Here is a 19,713-nt window from a genome sequence, read left to right as displayed (position 1 = left end):
CTATTTGATGATGAATAAATATTTGTTACAAAAAAATAAACAAATGAAGTAATGTGGTCAGAAAGTCCAACTACACTAGGACAAAATCTGTACCAGGTAGTCATTCAACAAATATTTATTGAGCACCTACTAAGTGTCCAGCACTGTTTTAGGATCTGGGAAGACTGAAATGAATGTAACAATATCACTGTTCTCAGGAAGTTTACGTTCTAGTAAGCAAAGACAGGCAAAAAGTGAATTTAAAAATACATACATAAATAGATGTAATAAGTGCTGTGGGCAACAATAGATCAGAGTAAGGTCAAGGGCATGTGGGAAAGTCTTGGATAGTGTATTGCTTCCTATGTAACAAATCACTTCAGATCTTAGTGGCTTAGAGAAAGAATCATGTTAATGCTCATGATTCCATGATTCAAAGCTCTTTGACTGAGTTCAGCTGGTTGGTTCTTCTGCTGGTCTCCTCTGGTGTCATTCACGAGGCTACAGTCACCTGACTGCTCAGCCTAGGGATGGATGATCTAATACTGCCTCACTCACATGGCTGGTAGTTGGTGCTGGTTTCTTGTCCTCACATGAAAGCAGAATTTCAGGATGATGAGAGTAGAAACTGTAAGACATTTTGAGGCCTCCAGGAAAAGTCACACATCCCTTTTACTGCATTTTTCTGACCAGATCAAGCCACAGGCTTATCAAGATTCAAAGGAAGAGGAAGGAAACTCCACCTCTTGATGAGAAGAATTATATAGAATTTGAGCCCATTTTTACCTACTACAGATGCAGAGTTACTACTTTAAGTTGGATAGTCAGTGACATCTCTGGGAGAATGACATAAGGGCAGAGACATACGTGATATGAGGGAATAGCAACGTTACTATCTTTGAGGAATACATTCTTGGCCATGAGATTTGCCAGCGCAAAATGCCAAGGTGAGAAATCGAAGAGCTCAGTGTGGTTGGAAATGATGAGCAAAGGTATTGTGTTAGGAGAGGAAGGTAAAGAGGTGATAACAGGAGCTTTCCTTGTGGTGCAGTGGTTAGGAATCTGCCTGCCAATGCAGGGGACACGGGTTCGAGCCTTGGGCCGGGAAGTTCCCACATGCCATGGAGCAAGTAAGCCCATGCACCACAACTACTGAGCCTGCGCTCTTGAGCCCGCAAGCCACAACTACTGAAGCCTTCATGCTTAGAGCCCATGCTCTGCAGCAAGAGAAGCCATTGCAATGAGAAGCCTGCGCACCATAACAAAGAGTAGTCCCCGCTAACTGCAACTAGAGAAAGCCCACGCACAGCAGTGAAGACCCAATGTAGCCAAAAATAAATAAATAAATAAATTAATTAATTTTTAAAGAAAGATAATGACAGACCAGCTGGTAGAGGTCCTTGTAGGTTATTTTAACTGCTTTGTCATTTACTCCAAGTGAGATGGGAAGAACCATTGATAGAGTTTTGAAAAGAGTGATGTGAGTTCACATATGTGTCAACAGGATCTCTGGCTGCTGTGTTGAAATTGAACTTGAGGATAGATAGCAGGGAAGGAACAAGGAGCCCAGTGATGATATTTATCTAGAGGGGAGATGATAGTGGCTTAAAATAGAAGGGCCATATCAACAGCATTTTCGGGAATAATTTGTAAAACAAATAAGATAGAAAACATTCTTGGATTATATAGTCTTCCAACCAGATTGCCAACTTTTCTAGGAAAGAAACTGTTAGTTTTCTTTTTGTATGTGTCTTCTACTTTGGCATTTGAAAAGCACTCACTAAATACTTATTGACTGCTTAGTGAAGACTCAGGCCTCACTACTGGAGTGAACATAATCACTGCAGGATGCTGAGTCTTTCAGAGTTCATCATCAAATGATGTTTGAAGACCAAAAGCAAATAGATAAGCCTATTAAGATCCATTGATACTCTTCAGACTGCATTTCTGCTATATGCTGAAGGATAGCAAATGAATTGGAGCTAAGACAATCTGTCTGGGTCCAACAGCATTAGAAGCCATCCCTTGAAGTGTAAATAATTATTAAATTAACTGAACAAACATTTAAGTCCCTACTAAGTGAAAAGCGGTACGTCAGAGATTCAAATCTGAACAAGATACAATTGTCAAAAGCACTAATATTCTAGTGTGGCATGGAGAGTGTTAATTTTATAAATAAAGAAAGTGAGGTGAATTTATCAACTAATATTCTAGTGTTGGACAGAAAACATGAATATGCACAGAGGAGTGCTGGAAAGATCTAAGTGTAGCATGTTCCTAGAACTAGTTCATTTCTAGGCAAAGAATTGGAAATCTGGTGTTAATTATGGTCTGGAGGGGTCACTATTAATTCCAGGTTCAGCCTAGTGGATGATAAGTTCTCTTCCTGCTGGTAGCAAAGTACTCACTCCTAAATTTCACCACAGTGAATGAACTATAAATGCTTTATGTTGGTATTATTCTTTTTAAATTAAAAATATTTATATATGTGTCTGTGTATACTAGTGTATATTACTATATGCAGACATTATGATAATTGATATGAAAATCCTCTATTGTATCTAAATAGAGGATATTTTTAGAAGGAAAAAAGAGCTTATAACTTTTACTCAATATCATGTTTTCAGAATTTGTAATTTCAACTTTTATATCACCTCAAACTATAAATGATCTCACTAGAGATGAGAGATGCTTTATGTCATGAAAAATTGGTATAAACTCAATGTTTGTTTTTTTACATGTCATACGATATATCACTTAAAAAACAGGATGAACACCAAAGCATGACAATCTGTCCTTAGCTAACTTCATCCACTGATAAATCGTACTTTGCTAAAACCATTATATGAGGGCCACATTGTTTGCAAGTGTAAATAGGCATGATATTCAGATCTTTTTATAGGACTGTTCATTACATTCTGCTTTAAAACGGACTACAACTAAAAGTTAGTATTAAAAAAAATCTCTAATCTGGAAATGAGAAGCCCAACTTTGTGTCTCACTCTGTGCCTTAAAATAAGCTTCCTGAATTCCCTGCACTTCACTTTCCTCCTCTGTAAAACTAGATGGTTGGGATAGATCAGTGGTTCTCAGCCTTGGCTGCACACTAGAATCATCTGGGGAGCATTAGAAAAGTAATAATGCCCAGACTCCACCTCAGGATTTAAGTTTTAAAGGTCTCCAGGTGACGTTAATATACAGCAAGTGTTGAAAACCAACGGGCTAGGTGATCACTAAGGTTACTTCTAGCAAAACTTCCTGATTTCATGTTTCACTGTGTTTTAACATACTAATGGTTGATAGAGATAACAAAGTTCTCAGTATTTCCAATGTCCTGAAAAGTAGAAATTACCCTTAAAGACTGTTTTTTACTCAAAATTGGGAACATTTTTTATCTGCACTCCAAAATTTTCTGTATTATGAGAATAACTTATACAAAGAAACTATATGCATTATTCATTTTGGTATGACATATACATTAAAAGTGATATAGATTCACCTAATTCTTAGAAGTTAATGACTGTTATGATTGGAAAATAATTACTTTCTTTCAGTGCACATACATTGCAAGGACAGTGTACTCAGAAGCTGTGTGTAATTTTTTAAAGAATTGCTGCTGTAGCTATTTTGATTTTGAATAAATTGACCATTAAAGCCCTGAGATAGGAGAGACCTTCAAGATGGTGGAGGAGTAAGACATGAAGATCACCTTCTTCCCCACAAATACATAAGAAATACAACTACATCTGGAACAACTCCTACAGAACACCTACTGAATGCTGGCAGAAGGCCTCAGACTTCTCAAAAGGCAAGAAACACCCCACGTACTTGGCCGTGTGGCTGACAGGGTCCACATGCTCTGGCCAGGTGTCAAGCCTGTGCCTCTGAGGTGGGAGAGCCAAGTCCAGGACACTGGTCCATGAGAGATCTCCCAGCTACACATAATATCAAAGGGCAAAAGCTTTCTCAGAGATCTCCATCTCAAACTAAGTCCCAGCTCCACTCAACGACCAGCAAGCTACAGTGCTGGACACCCTATGCCAAACAACTAGCAAGACAGGAACACAACCCCACCCATTAGCAGAGAGGCTGCCTAAAGTCATAATAAGTTCACAGACACCCCCAAACACACCACTGGATGCAGTCCTGCCCACCAGAAACACAAGGTCCAGCCTCATCCACCAGAACACAGGCACAAGTCTCATCCACCAGGAAGCCTAAACAACCCACGGAACCAACTTTAGCCACTGGGGGCAGACACCAAAAGCAATGGGAAGTACAAACCTGCAGCCTGTGAAAAGGAGACCCCAAACACAGTAAGTTAAGCAAAATGAGAAGACAGAGAAACACAGCAGATGAAGGAGCAAGGTAAAAACCCACCAGACCTAAAAGATGAAGAGAAAATAGGCAGTCTACATGAAAAAAATTCAGGGTAATGATAGTAAACATGATCCAAAATCTTGGAAATAGAATGGAGAAAATACAAGAAACGTTTAACAAGGACCTAGAAAAACTAAAGAGAAAACAAACAATAATGAACAACACAATAAATGAAATTAAAAATTCTCTAGAAGGAATCAATAGCAGAATGACTGAGACAGAAGAACAGATGAGTGACCTAGAAGATAAAAAAGTGGAAATAACTGCCACAGGGCAGAATAAAGAAAAAAGAATGAAAAGAATTGAACACAGTCTCAGAGACCTCTGGGACAACATTAAACACACCAACATTTGAATTATAGGGGTCCAGAAGAAGAAGAGAAAAAGAAAGGGACTGAGAAAATATTTGAAGAATTATAGTTGAAAACTTCCCTAATATGGGAAAGGAAATAGTCAATCAAGTCCAGGAAGCACAGAGATTCTCATACAGGATAAATCCAAGGAGAAACATGCCAAGAGAACTATTAATCAAACTATAAAAAATTAAATACAAAGAAAAAATATTAAAAACAGCAAGGGAAAAGCAACAAATAACATACAAGGGAATCCCCATAAGGTTAACTGTTGATCTTTCAGCAGAAACTCTGTAAGCCAGAGGGGGGAGTGGCAGGACATATTTAAACTGATGAAAGGGAAGAACCTACAACCAAGATTACTATACCTAGCAAGGATCTCATTCAGATTCAATGGAGAAATTAAAATCTTTACAGACAAGCAAAAACTAAGAGAATTCAGCACCACCAGACCAGCTTTACAACAAATGCTAAAGGAACTTCTCTAGGCAGGAAACACAAAAGAAGGAAAAGATCTACAATAACAAGCCAAAACAATTAAGAAAATGGTAATAGGACAAAAATATTGATAACTACCCTAAATGTAAATGGATTAAAAGCTCCAACCAAAAGACAAAGACTGGCTGAATGGGTACAAAAACAAGACCCATATATATGCTGTCTAAAAGAGACCCACTTCAGACCTAGAGACACATACAGACTGAAAGTAAGGGGATGGGAAAAGATATTCCATGCAAATGGAAATCAAAAGAAAGCTGGAGTAGCCATTCTCATATCAGACAAAACATACTTTAAAATAAAGACTATTACAAGAGACAAAGAAGGACACTACATAATGATCAAGGGATCAATCCAAGAAGAAGATATAACAATTGTAAGTATTTATGCACTCAACATAGGACCACCTCAATACATAAGGCAAATGCTAACAGCCATAAAAGGGGAAATCGACAGTAACAAAATCATAGTAGGGGACTTTAACCCCACTTTCACCAGTGGACAGATCATCCAAAATGAAAATAAATATGGAAACACAAGCTTTAAATGATACATTAAACAAAATGGACTTAATTGATATTTATAGGACATTCCATCCAAAAACAACAGAGTACACTTTCTTCTCAAGTGCTCTTGGAACATTCTCCAGGATAGATTATATCTTGGGTCACAAATCAAGCCTTCATAAGTTTAAGAAAATTTAAATCATATCAAGTATCATTTCCGACAATGCTATGAGACTAGATATCAATTACAGGGAAAAATGTGTAAAAAATACAAACACATGGAGGCTAAACAATACACTACTAAATAAGCAAGATATCACTGAAGGAATCAAAGAGGAAATCAAAAAATACCTAAAAACAAATGACAATGAAAACACGATGACCCAAAACCTATTGGATGCAGCAAAAGCAGTTCTAAGAGGGAAGTTTATAGCAATGCATTCCGACCTCAAGAAACAAGAAACACCTCAAATAAACAACCTAACCTTACACATAAAGCAATTAGAGAAAGAAGAACAAAAAACTCCCAAAGTTAGCAGAAGGAAAGAAATCATAAAGATCAGATCAGAAATAAATGAAAAAGAAATGAAGGAAACAATAGCAAAGATCAATACAACTAAAAGCTGGTTCTTTGAGAAGATAAACAAAATTGATAAACCATTAGCCAGACTCATGAAGAAAAAAAAGGGAGAAGACTCAAATCAGTATAATTAGAAATGAAAAAGGTGAAGTAACAATTGACACTGCAGAAATACAAAGGATCATGAGAGATGACTAGAAGCAATGATATGCCAATAAAATGGACAACCTGGAAAAATGGACAAATTCTTAGAAAAGCACAACCTTCTGTGACTGAACTAGGAAAAAATGGAAAATATAAACAGACCAGTCACAAGCACTGAAATTGGGACTGTCATTAAAAATCTTCCAACAGGGCTTCCCTGGTGGCGCAGTGGTTGAGAGTCCGCCTGCTGATGCAGGGGACACAGGTTCGTGCCCTGGTCCAGGAAGATCCCACAGCCACGAAGCGGCTGGGCCTGTGAGCCATGGCCGCTGAGCCTGCGTGTCCAGAGCCTGTGCTCCACAACGGGAGAGACCACAGCAGTGAGGGACCCGCGTACCATAAAAAAAAAAAAAATCTTCAAACAAACAGAAACCCAGGACCAGATGGCTTCACAGGCGAATTCTATCAAACCTTTAGAAAAGAGCTAACTGCTATCCTTCTCAAACTCTTCCAAAATATAGCAGAGGGAAGAACACTCCCAAACTCATTCTACAAGACCACCATCACCCTGATACCAAAACCATACAAAGATGTCACAAAGAATGAAAACTACAGACCAATATCACTGATGAACATAGATACAAAAATCCTCAACAAAATACTGCCAAACAGAATCCAACAGCACATTAAAAGGATCATACACCATGATCAAGTGGGGTTTATCCCAGAAATGCAAGGATTCTTCAATATATGCAAATCAGTCAGTGTGATAATCCATATTAACAAATCGAAGGAGAAAAACCATATGATCATCTCAATACATGCAGAAAAAGCTTTTGACAAAATTCAACACCCATTTATGATAAAAGCCCTCCAGAAAGTAGGCATAGGTGGAACCTACCTCAACATAATAAACTCCATATATGCAAACCCACAGCCAACATTGTCCTCAATGTTGCAAAACTGAAACCATTTCCTCTAAGATCAGGAAGAAGACAAGGTTTTCCACTATTACCACTATTTTTCAACATAGTTTTGTAAGTTTTAGCCGCAGCAATCAGAGAAGAAAAAGGAATAAAAGGAATCCAAGTCAGAAAAGAAGAAGTAAAGCTATCGCTCTTTGCAGATGACATGATACTATACACAGAGAATCCTAAAGATGCTACCAGAAAACAACTAGAGCTAATCAATGAATTTGATGAAATAGCAGGATACAAAATTAATGCACAGAACTCTCTTGCATTCCTCTACACTAATGATGAAAAATCTGAAAGAGAAATTAAGGAAACACTCTCATTTACCATTACAGCAAAAAGAGTACAATACCTAGGAATAACCTACCTAAGGAGACAAAAGACCTGTATGCAGAAAACTATAAGACATGGATGAAAGAAACTAAAGATGATACAAACAGATGGAAAGATATACCATGTTCTTGGATTGGAAGAATCAACATTGTGAAAATTACTACCCAAAGCAATCTACAGATTCAGTGCAATCCCTATCAAACTACCGGTGGCATTTTTCACAGAACTTGAACAAAAATTTCACAATTTGTATTTGACCACAAAAAAACCCAAATAGTGAAAGTAATCTTGAGAAAGAAAAACAGAGCTGGAGGAATCAGTCTCCCAGACATCAGACTATACTACAAAGGTACAGTAATAAAGACAGTATGGTACTGGCACAAAATCAGAAATATAGATCAATGGAACAGGATAGACAGCCCAGAAATAAAGCCACACACATATGGTTACCTTATTTTTGATAAAGTAGACAAGAGTATACAATGGAGAAAAGATAGCCTCTTCGATAAGTGGTGCTGGGAAAACGGGACAGCTGTATGTAAAGGAATGAAATTAAAACACTCCCTAACAGCATACACAAAAATAAACTCAAAATGGATTAAGACCTAAATGTAAGGCCAGACACTATAAAATTCTTAGAGAGAAACGTAGGCAGAACATTCTATGACATAAATCACAGTAAGATCCTTTCTGACCCACCTCCTAGAGCAATGGAAATAACAAGAAAAATAAACAAATGGGACCTAATGAAACTTAAAAGCTTTGCACAGCAAAGGAAACCATAAACAAGATGAAAAGACAACCCTCAGAATGGGAGAAAATATTTGCAAATGAAGCAACTGACAAGGGATTAATCTCCAAAATATACAAGCAGCTCAATATCAAAAAAACAAACAACCCAATCCAAAAATGTGCAGAAGATCTAAATAGACATTTCTCCAAAGAATACATACAGATTGCCAACAAACACATTAAAGAATGCTCAACATCACTAATCATTAGAGAAATGCAAATCAAAACTACAATGAGGTATCACCTCACACCAGTCAGAATGGCCATCATCAAAAAATCTGCAAACAATAAATGCTGGAGAGGGTGTGGAGAAAAGGGAACCCTCTTGCACTGTTAGTGGGAATGTAAATTGATACAGCCATGATGGAGAACAGTATGGAGGTTCCTTAAAAAACTAAAAATAGAGCTATCGTATGACCCAGCAATTCCACTGCCTGGCATATACCCTGAGAAAACCATAATTCAGAAAGAATCATGTTCACTGCAGCTGTATTTACAATCGCCAGAATATAGAAGCAACCTAAGTGTCCATTGACAGACGAATGGATAAAGAAGATCTGGCACATATATATAATGGAATATTAGCCATAAAGAGAAACGAAATTTAGTTATTTGTAGTGAGGTGGATGGACCTAGAGTCTGCCGTATAGAGTGTAGTAAGTCAGAAAGAGAAAAACAAATACCGTATGCTAACACATATATATGGAATCTAAAAAAAATGATTCTGAAGAACCTAGGGACAGGACAAGAATAAAGAGGCAGACATAGCGAATGGACTTGAGGACACGGGAAGGGGGAAGCGTAAGCTGGGATGAAGTAAGAGAGTGGCACAGACATATATACACTACCAAATGTAAAATAGATAGCTAGTGGGAAGCAGCAGCATAGCGCAGGATGATCAGCTCAGTGCTTTGTGAACACTTAGAGGGGTGGGATAGGGAGGGTGGGAGGGAGACACAAGAGGGAGGACATAAGGGGATATATGTATATGTATAACTGGTTCACTTTGTTATACAGCAGAAACTAACACACCATTGTAAAGCAATTATACTCCAATAAAGATGTTAAAAAATTTTCTTAAGTTAAAAAAAGTTTGTTAAATAAAAAGAAAATCAACTATACTTTAAAATGAAATAAAAATTAAATAAAAAATCGACCCTGAGATATAAACCTGCTAAAGTTTATAACTTATTCATGATAAATACTTTACACACTGATGTATTATGAAGTAGAATAGATGGTTTTATAAAAGAGTGATTTAAGTGGAATATTTAGTTGTATGGGTATTTCAAAAGGTAAAAGTTTGATTTCTTGAAACAGTTTTGAAATGTGTCACTATAAGTTTTTGCTATCAGTTTTTTCCTAAACAACTTTTCATTGGAGTGAATGGATAATCTTTTTCTTTAATCTTAAATGCTAGAGTATATAGTCACATGCTATATTATTTAACTCTCCCATGAGATCCAGACCCCAACAATGAACTCCGATCCAAAGAGGAATCATGTAGAGTCTTAGGAAATTGGGGAAAGGCCTCAAATAAATATTAAGGTGGGAAATAATAGATTTTGTGTCATATATTTTCACAGCATTCTGTCCTTGTGGGTATGTACTTTCAAATACTTGGGACAGGCAGATTCTTTTCTTCTTTTAGCCAGCCTAATAATAGGAAGAAGGAGAAGAGGTACAGATGACAGCTAAGAGCTAACATGGGTGAATGTAGGTGTAGCCAATGAAGAATGTGCTGCTTATATGAAATTTCTGCAGGCCTAGTTATTTTGAAAACTATTTGAAAAAAAAATTAATGCCCAGAAAAGACACTATGAAAAAGAAATATGTGATTTTTCAGTAAAACGTGTGTATCATCATTTTGTGTTTGCTTCTGACATTCTCGGTCTGTTATTCTTATTATATCTTTAATGTTCATACATATTTCATTGTATTTGCTTGCCCCATTGATGACAAGCTAGACTTAATAACTAAGAATAATTCACAGATATACCATTAATCATGGCATGCAAATCTATGATATTAGAAGAATAATGTGACTGCTGGAATAGTCCACGTGCTTTAAAACCTTGTTCTGTGCAGACTGGGGAAGCTATTTTGCTTCACATTAGCTCTACCACACATCAGTTTGCTTTACAAGGTCTCCCTGAAATCAGTCAGACACATGTACCGTGCTTTCGAAGAATTTTGTACAGTAAGAATAGCTATGAAATGTGTGAAAATACAGGTGACATATACTATAGTTTTTGTAATAGTAGTGACATGTATGCTAGTGATTTTAAAAACTAATTTATAAGAGTTTTATCTGGTTTTAAAATATCAAGAGGTTTTATGAAACAATTTAAAATTTGGCATCAGATGGCATCACACTTATTACTCAGCTCTTGCAAGCAACCAAATATAGAAGTTGGAAGTTACCTCCTCACCTTTCAAAATGTTCACTCCTACTCATCTGATCATATTCTGGTGTTCTGCTATCAGATGCATTATTTTGTGTTTTATAACTTGCATTAAACTGGGGAGAGCACATCAAGCTGTACTCAGTCACTCATAATATTTTCCATTAGTTTCATCAGGTAAAGTCAACAAAGGGATAATAATTCCTAAGAAAGGTAAGGAGAAAAGTTATGTAAGCCTCAGGAAGGTACCCATCAAAAGGGGCCCAGTGAGATTAGAAACATTTCATGCTTGGGGGGGAAATGAAAGATTGAAACATGAAGACCAGTGTCACGTACTTCCCAGTTTTGCCTGGGGCTGGGCCAGGTCAGCACTGCAATCATTGTACAGAGCAGAGTAAATTGACCTACTTTTCTGAAGATGTCATATAAAATTTACATGATCTTCAGAGTCGAGCAACATTATATTGAACATAGACTTTACATCTGACAACCAAAGGTTAGTAATACTAACATTTTCTTGAGTAAACAAACTTTCATTACCTAGATATAAATATATCACTTTGTCTCATGAGGTCTTATTTGCAGTAAACTTTTTTCCTGGTAAGACTTTGAATTGGTTTATTGGTCATAGCCACATAATATGAAAAGTGTAGGTACTGGACTCCATCTTGAAAGCACAAATAGTGCATTAAAGTAAAGCTGTCATACAGGATTAATAATGCAAAGTTGTGTTTTAAAACATGTCAGATTTTCTTAAATGTATCTTTCTTCTTTAAACTTTAATCAGCTGAGATAAATGTTTTTTATTTGGCCTTAACTCTTTGTCACAAGACGATAAGAGACAGGCAGCCAATGAAATAAATTGAAGTGCTGCTCTGGTTAGGTAGAATTGGAATTTAATACTGTTGCAGTTGGTTGAGATATAACTGAAATATATATATATATATATATAATTTTGCATGGTTGTATGACATCATGAGAAAGAAAAGAGACCTACCAAATTTTTAATTGGCTAATACTTAAAAGTATTTGGGTGAACTTAGGTATAACGTTTTTGTACCTCTCCCCAAATATACTCTATTCCTTTTTAAAAGAAGTTGTAATTAAGAGTATTTTGAGTCGTGCATATTAGTGATATCAAATCAATATTTAAATCAAATTAATGAATATTAAAAAGATATTGCATCTAAATCCCAAAAAGGGATAGTGTAAATTATACTCTACAGCTCAACTTGGAAGTCCAGCTGTCACAGTGAAACCTCTGTCATTGAAATAGCTCAGAAATAGACTGCATTCATATTTAACCCAATAGCTTTAGGCATTCAGAGATATGGAGTAGATGAAATAAAAAATACCATATCAAAATTAACACCAAGCCATGTGTTATCCTTTTGGAGTTTTAGAGTGATTTTTAACATAGATAGTAATTGGGTTTGAAATTTAAGCACACACATACACACAGGTTTGCTACTTGGAGAGTTCCGTGCCTGGGGGAGGAGAGGTGACAATTGGTGCATTCAGTATATAACACGTGTAATGATAATAAAGTTGATTGGTTGAACTCTATAGCTTTTTTTTTTTCTTTTCTTCCTCTTCCTGTAGAGTAGTTCAGCCGGGGGGTGGAAGGATTCTCCCCCATCTTCACCCCCCACTAAGAAGGCGTAGGTTGATACCATTTTTATTGTTCTGCTGGGGTGGGAAAGAAACCATATGCTTTAGAATTTTGAATGGCTACACCAAAGGGAAGATTGAAGCAGGCCCTCTTTCCCCATTCCTACCGGACTTTGAGGAGGGGTTATTCTTCTAAATGTTCTGGCAGTCTTGGGGTTAGCTTAATGCTTCCACCCCGGGGCAGAGAGGTGGGTGAGGGGAAGAAATGTCAAGGGCTTCAGAGGAGCTTGGGCTGAGTGAAGTGTGGAGTGGGAAGCTGATGTCTGAAACCCACCACTCCCCTGGATATCAGGCAAAGGCAATGAGAGTCGGAACCAGCTGATGCCGCTGCTGCTGCTTCCCATTTCCAGGGTGAAATTTTCACAGCAGCTAATTCTAAAGGGAGGAAAAATCCCTAACCAACAGAGAAGATTCTATATCACCCAACACAAGCTATCTAACCTTTTAGGCAGGCTTTTCAGAGAAATCCTCGGTTTAAAAGTCAGCGTTCACGATCCAAAAATACGGAACGGGAATCAGAGCTGGTATGCAATGTGAAAAGCCTCTTTACACTCTATGAGTGTTTGAAACGATCCGATGAGCATAGGAAGTGGCTGCCAACGCTCTGGCGGCTGCTCGTGCCGCCGCCGCCGCCGCCGTTCCTCGCAGAGGGCTGGACAGAGCCAGTCCCGGTTTCAGCACCTCCGGCGCTGGACAGCTCTCTGCACGCCGTACCGCCGCCCGCCTGCTTTCTCCAAACACTCTCGCTTTGCATTACTGGAGATGCATCTAAATTACGTCCTGTTCAACAACAAGTAGATTTTTTTTTTCCCCCTGTACGGAAATTACAGTAGACGATTCTCTCAATTAAATTGCATTTTCTTCATTACGGATTTGGCAGTCAGGCGTATTTATCCCGATCTCCCCCCCACCCCCCACCCTCTACAGGAACGAGTCTTTGGGAACCTGGTCCACCCAGGGATGTAAAACTGTGCTTACCGATGCATCCCATACGAAATGCTTATGTGATCGTCTCTCTACCTTCGCCATTTTGGCTCAGCAACCTAGAGAAATAGTAAGTAACAAAGGGAAAACACGGCTTTAATGCAAAGGCAGGGACATTGTGGAGAGTGTTTCTCCAGGGAACTGCATTTTAAATGGGGAAATGGAAAATGTTGCAGGGTGGCAAAATTGGGTTCGTCTCCTCCTTAGCTACAGTAGCTTGGTGAAATGAATTCTAGTTGGTGTGCTATAACTAAATTCTACTCAATTTTATGTCTTCTAACTTGAAATTTCTGCAGTATAGTTTTGAGGATGTACTCCAATCATATTGCTAATATGCTGCAAACTTTCAAATAAAAATACTTGTCAGCTTAACCTTTATTTTAGAACTCTAAAGCTGTTCTGGGGAATTTGTGAGGTTACTGTTGGTAGTAGAATGAAGACCCCAGACACTATAGCCAAACACATTGCATATCTGCATTGGATATTTTCAGTACAGGTTTTCTGGGGTGTCCTTGGATATTTATTTTTTTAATTAAATGAAATTTTTATGAAAGCAGAGACTGTCAGAAACTGTAAAATCATTCCTTAGAAGTATATAGGTTTGTAAAACTAGTTTCTGAAACAGACAGTTGTATAAACTGTCTGAAAGAAAAAATAACATCCTCATCAAATGTACTTTGAAAAATTATTTCAGAAATTGAAGCGGTGAAAAATAATTATTAAGAAAAATGTGACTTTCTGTCTAAATCTGGCCTAAATATGCATCACTCTTTTTCCTTATTTTGATAGCCAAAAATGCCTATAAAATTGATTGTGCATATCTAAGATTTGGAACACACTTGATCTTAAAGTGTATTTCTTTAAACTTCCAATACTAAAAATATGAAAAACAGCAGATTTTATTAGTTAGTACCATGTTAGTGTCGAAAGAAAGAAATCTCTTTGATCTTTATATATGTTTTAAAAGATATAAGACTTATTTTTCAAGGTCAAGTATTTAGAGACTAATATTGACATTGTGAAGATTATCTCTATATATTTTGTTCACAGAAAAAATATCACAAATATATTCTAAGGTCTTACACTTGAAATTTGATTTTCTTCTATATTCTTAGAGGCCAAGCTAGTGAAATTAAATGAGAGAATACTTGACTTAGAACAAAGTTGTCAAAAGTCAGAAAGTTTGAAAAATTTTCAATATCTAGGTACCAGATTTGGATAACATAATGGGAGGATCAAAGTAAATTTCAACAAAATACATTTTGTGAAATAACTGAACTGTAGTTAGTTGAAGAAAAATAAATACTGCTTCAAATTTCAACTAGATGAAATTTAACATGTTAATGTTGACCAAGTTGTAGCTTCAGTTATTTATTTTAGAAAGCTGTAAGTAGGTATATGCCACAATCAAGCATTGAAAACTCTTAAGGCCTTCATTACTTCACAGTGGGAGAGAGGGAGTAGCTAGAATTAGTCATTTTAGAGGTTGAGAATATGTGAACAGAGTGGTTACTGGGTAATTATCTGGTTACTATAACAACTATATTGGCTATTTTTGAGTGTTAGGATAGTTTTGTTGAGTTTAGAAGTTATTTTAATTTATTTTAAAAATTCTCTCTCTCTCTTTTTTTTTTTTTTTTGCTTCTTTTGTTTAATTTACAGATCATGGAATCCTCTAGTACACCTTCAGTTACCCTAATTGTAGGCAGTGGCCTTTCTTGCTTGGCCTTGATCACCCTAGCCGTTGTCTATGCAGCATTATGGAGGTATGTAGTCAATTAATACACTAGAAATGGAATGTTCTGTTATTCAGAGTTAAATCAAGGAATATAATAACTATTATATGTCTCATGTTTTCTTAATTTACTGAAAGAAGTACTTTGAAAACAGGATTATAATTCCCGTGACTGAGCTATAATAAATGAGCTCAATAATACTAAATAAGTGTTTACTTAATTTTCTTGTCTGTATTTTCCTACAATGGGAAAGTAAACAAAACACACACACACACACACACACACACACACACACACTTTTCTTCCCAATTCAAATGATGGTAGCCTTCAACAAGTTGCTTACCCCAAGCATGGTACTCTTACTACCCCAAGTTCAGTCTATGTGTTGTTTATATTTATCCCAACTGCTATTGAGCTTGAGAATTTAATGATACAGTCAAATTAATTTCTCTGTTATAGAAATATGGTCTCCAAATGCTTAAGTTTTAAACATATGCTTTCTGTGTGTCTCAATGTGTAAAGTCTTCTATAATATTAATGCATTAATATAATACCATAAAGCTTTAGAAAAGACTTCTCAGCTGAATGTTTCCACTAAGTCAGATTTTGACAAACTGATTTTAAAAAGTCATAAAAATACATAAACAAGGGAAAGTGATTGAAAAATACTGTTCTATAATATGTGAAATTATATCTGTTTGACATTGTATGAAAATGTAGTAGTTCTCTAAGATTTGTTCTTGTTCTGTTAATGAGAATTAGACCTGTGAAGTTTATTATGTCTACTGACATATTGATAACTAGTATATAACTAAACTTCCCAATAAATTTTCAAATGTTAAACATTTTTATATCCATTCTGATTACTTTAAAATGTTCTAAAAACAGTTACCATATTAGCAAATAAATAATTATGTATTATTTCCTGAATATTTGAAATATTAAAATTGCAAAGGTAGCCAGGCCTAGTATTTTACTTATCTTTTACTGAGGATAGAAAACAATTTCGTTGAGGGCTTCCCTGGTGGCGCACTGGTTGAGAGTCCGCCTGCCAATACAGTGGATACGGGTTCGTGCCCCGGTCCGGGAAGATCCCACATGCCGCGGAGCGGCTAGGCCCGTGAGCCATGGCCGCTGAGCCTGCACGTCCGGAGCCTGTGCTCCACAACGGGAGAGGCCACAACAGTGAGAGGCCCGCGTACCGCAAAAAAAAAAAAAAAAAAAAATTCATTGAAAAATTAATTACAATTTAATAAGGAAAGATCATTTGATTTAACATCCTTTTTTAAAAAATAAAAATCATTGTTCTCCATTATATTTTTTACTCTTTTGAGGACAAAAATTAATTGTCCAGAATATTATATTGTCAAAGATATTAAGATTTTCATGCTTCATACAGAAACAAAATATGTACACTTTCTTGATCCATTGATACAGATACGTAATAGAGGTCCTGCCTTCCCATGCAGGGTAGTGAAATACCAAATGAGGGAATCTGATAATATATGGCCAGTCTCATGAAATGAAAGAAATGTTTGTTCTAGGCATGGCATTGTAGACAGTAGAATCCAGGGTTCAGGGCTCAGTCAAGCAGGCATTGTCCTGGTAATACAAGAGCAAGACAGACAAAGGCTGGGAAGAAGACTTTCTCTCCCACAATTGCCTGAATGGTATTTCTCAGGAAATGAGGCAGTGTTTATGGGCCAGGATACTAGGTAATAGTATCACAATTCATCAATGGCATCATAAGTCATACTCACTGAAGTGTTCAGAACCAAGTTCCATTTCTCAGTACTTAGGGTTCAGCCACCAATTACACCTCTTCACGCCTCAATACATATGGCTAACGCTAGCACAAACACTGCTAGTATAAATGATATATAAAAGTTATCAAAGAAGTACAGGATTATTTAGTCTGTAGGGAAGTTTGCTGTAATCCAGAAAATCCAGGAAAATCACCTATTGCAATAGCTTTCTAGGAATTACCACCTGAAAGTATCTATCCAAACTTGACATGAAACTGAGAAGTTTAGAAGACAGTACTAAGAAACAATATAAATTTGAATTCCTAACCGTTAGTGGCCATCAACTCATTGTCTACAGGTAGAAGAATTGAAGTAATATTAATAATTTGATAGAAGTTTCAAGATTCATAAACTATTAAGTGAATCTTGTAGCATGACGAATTCAATGCATTTTCTAAACATGAAATTTACCTAGTAACATTCCTGTATGATAATACTCATGTCAGGATCTTACTGCTTTTTTTTTTCTAATTAAAAGGTTTAGTGTTTTTTTTTTTTTTTTGCTTTTCTAATGATGTGTAAAATGTGTGAACATCAGAATTATTTTATATATAATATACCACTTTGAAATCTGCTGATGTCTCATGTAGCTCATTAGAAATATTCATCAAAAAATGAATCCATTGTTACGTTCTCTCCATCTACAGATATGTTCTGTAGAATTACGTTGTTACATCACAGAGCAACTGAGTATGTCTTTTAATCCATGTATTGAAATGATGCATTCACAAATTTTGTTTAAAACATAAAGAATATTTATGAAATGTTTTGAAAGTTGAGACATTTTATAGCAATTTTTAAGGCAATAATGTCACAATGTTAATGAAAATGAAAACATCTAAAGACTCTTCAGGGTGGTCAGTCTAGGTCTTCATTACCATGATTTTTCTATTTACTGAGCAAATGATATCGATGAAAGCCTTTCAGTAATGTCATCTGTGTACTTGTGCTGTCATGGAAGCCTTTAATATCACATAAAGGGTCAACTGTGTGCAGCCCTTAAATGTTTTAATGATACATCCCCAACCAAAAAAAAAGAAACAACTTAATATTTGATGTTTTCAGCATCCCAGTGTGTGGTTTATTATATTTTTAGATACTGATGATGCAGGGACAAGATTAAGCTACTCTGGAGGCCATTTTTTATTGAGGGTCCACCTAGGTTCATTCTATGTTTGTTCTGTGAAGAAAGGAAGATTCTTTTATATTAAAAATTTTCTTTGTATATTTTATTATTACTCTTGTTTTTGTTTTGCTTTCTTTTCTGAAACATGTGATGGAATGTAGGACCTCTGCCTAAATATTCCTCACAAACAGAGAGTAAGAACTTTGATAGATTTTTACCTTCCAAAGAGTGCCTCCAGATCTCTGGCACCCCCATGGAACACTGCACAGGGAAGCCCACACTGTGGGCTGTGGACAGTGAGTTCATGTTCTAACACAAATTGAACAGTCTCAAATACACAGCACGAACAAATATGTCTTTTTGTTACTGTCACTCAGTGATTTACCACAGGATACAGTAAAGCAAGATAGCTGCTACCCTTTTAGGGTAAACACCTGGCAGAACATTTGATTCTGAGCAGTTTTCTCCATGGCTTACATTCTTTTTTTTTTTAATTGCTTTACAATGGTGTGTCAGTTTCTGCTTTATAACAAAGCGAATCAGTTATACATATACATATGTTCCCATATCTCTTCCCTCTTGCTTCTCCCTCCCTCCCACCCTCCCTATCCCCCCCACCAAGGTGGTCACAAAGCACCGAGCTGATCTCCCTGTGCTATGCAGCTGCTTCCCACTAGCTATCTATTTTACATTTGGTAGTGTATATATGTCCATGCCACTCTCTCACTTCGTCCCAGCTCACCCTTCCCCCTACCCACATCCTCAAGTCCATTCTCTAGTAGGTCTGTGTTTTTATTTCCATCTTAACCCTAGGCTTACATTCTTGATGTGCTTAAAAATTATATGACAGACTGTATATAAATACTTCTTCATACGGGTAAAATATGGCAGGCTCCAACTAATTTTCCAGCCTAATGATGAATTATCATTTGTGGATTGGATTAGATTTCAGCAGTAAAGATTCATTTTCTTTTTTCTTGTTTTGGAACAATTATTCAGGAAAAGAAAAACCTAAAGAGTAACAGCCTAACTATATAAAAATACTTGAGCGAGTGAAGTGGTGGGTGCAAATTGTTCATGGCTTCATGAGAGTAAAGGCATCTTCCTCGTAAATAAGGGGGATATTTCAGAATCTGTGTGGGGTTTTTCTTTTTGGTTTTCAGTTTCTACTGGTTGATGTAAATGATAATAATTAGCATATTACAGATACACAAATAGGAAGGTAATGATACTAATTGATACCATCCTAAGAAATTTTATACTTCTAGTAAAGAATGTTATGGTGATAACAGATGTGCAATTAAGCTTCTGTCAGAAGTGCCATGTTGTCCACACTAATGTCTAAAGAAAAATAAATTTAAGGTCTCTTGGATATTATATGTCACTATAAAATTGGGTCTCTAAGAATAATCTTCCTTAAAAACAACTTTTTAAATATTTTTTTCTC

At 36.4% G+C, this 19,713-nt stretch overlaps 1 protein-coding gene across 1 annotated transcript in view; it reads left to right on the top strand.

The window, feature by feature from the left end:
• ADGRB3 (adhesion G protein-coupled receptor B3) overlaps positions 1-19,713 on the top strand; it is a 791,667-nt gene that overhangs the window by 626,805 nt on the left and 145,149 nt on the right. The window contains exons 16-17 of the mRNA XM_060167396.1: positions 13,543-13,669; positions 15,262-15,365. Coding sequence (XP_060023379.1) covers positions 13,543-13,669; positions 15,262-15,365 — 231 coding nt within the window. The remainder of the gene's footprint in view (positions 1-13,542; positions 13,670-15,261; positions 15,366-19,713) is intronic.

The sequence above is a fragment of the Lagenorhynchus albirostris genome, chromosome 12 (genome assembly GCF_949774975.1).
Source record: "Lagenorhynchus albirostris chromosome 12, mLagAlb1.1, whole genome shotgun sequence".
Taxonomy (NCBI): Eukaryota; Metazoa; Chordata; class Mammalia; order Artiodactyla; family Delphinidae; genus Lagenorhynchus; species Lagenorhynchus albirostris.
This window is presented reverse-complemented; position numbering and strand designations above follow the sequence as displayed.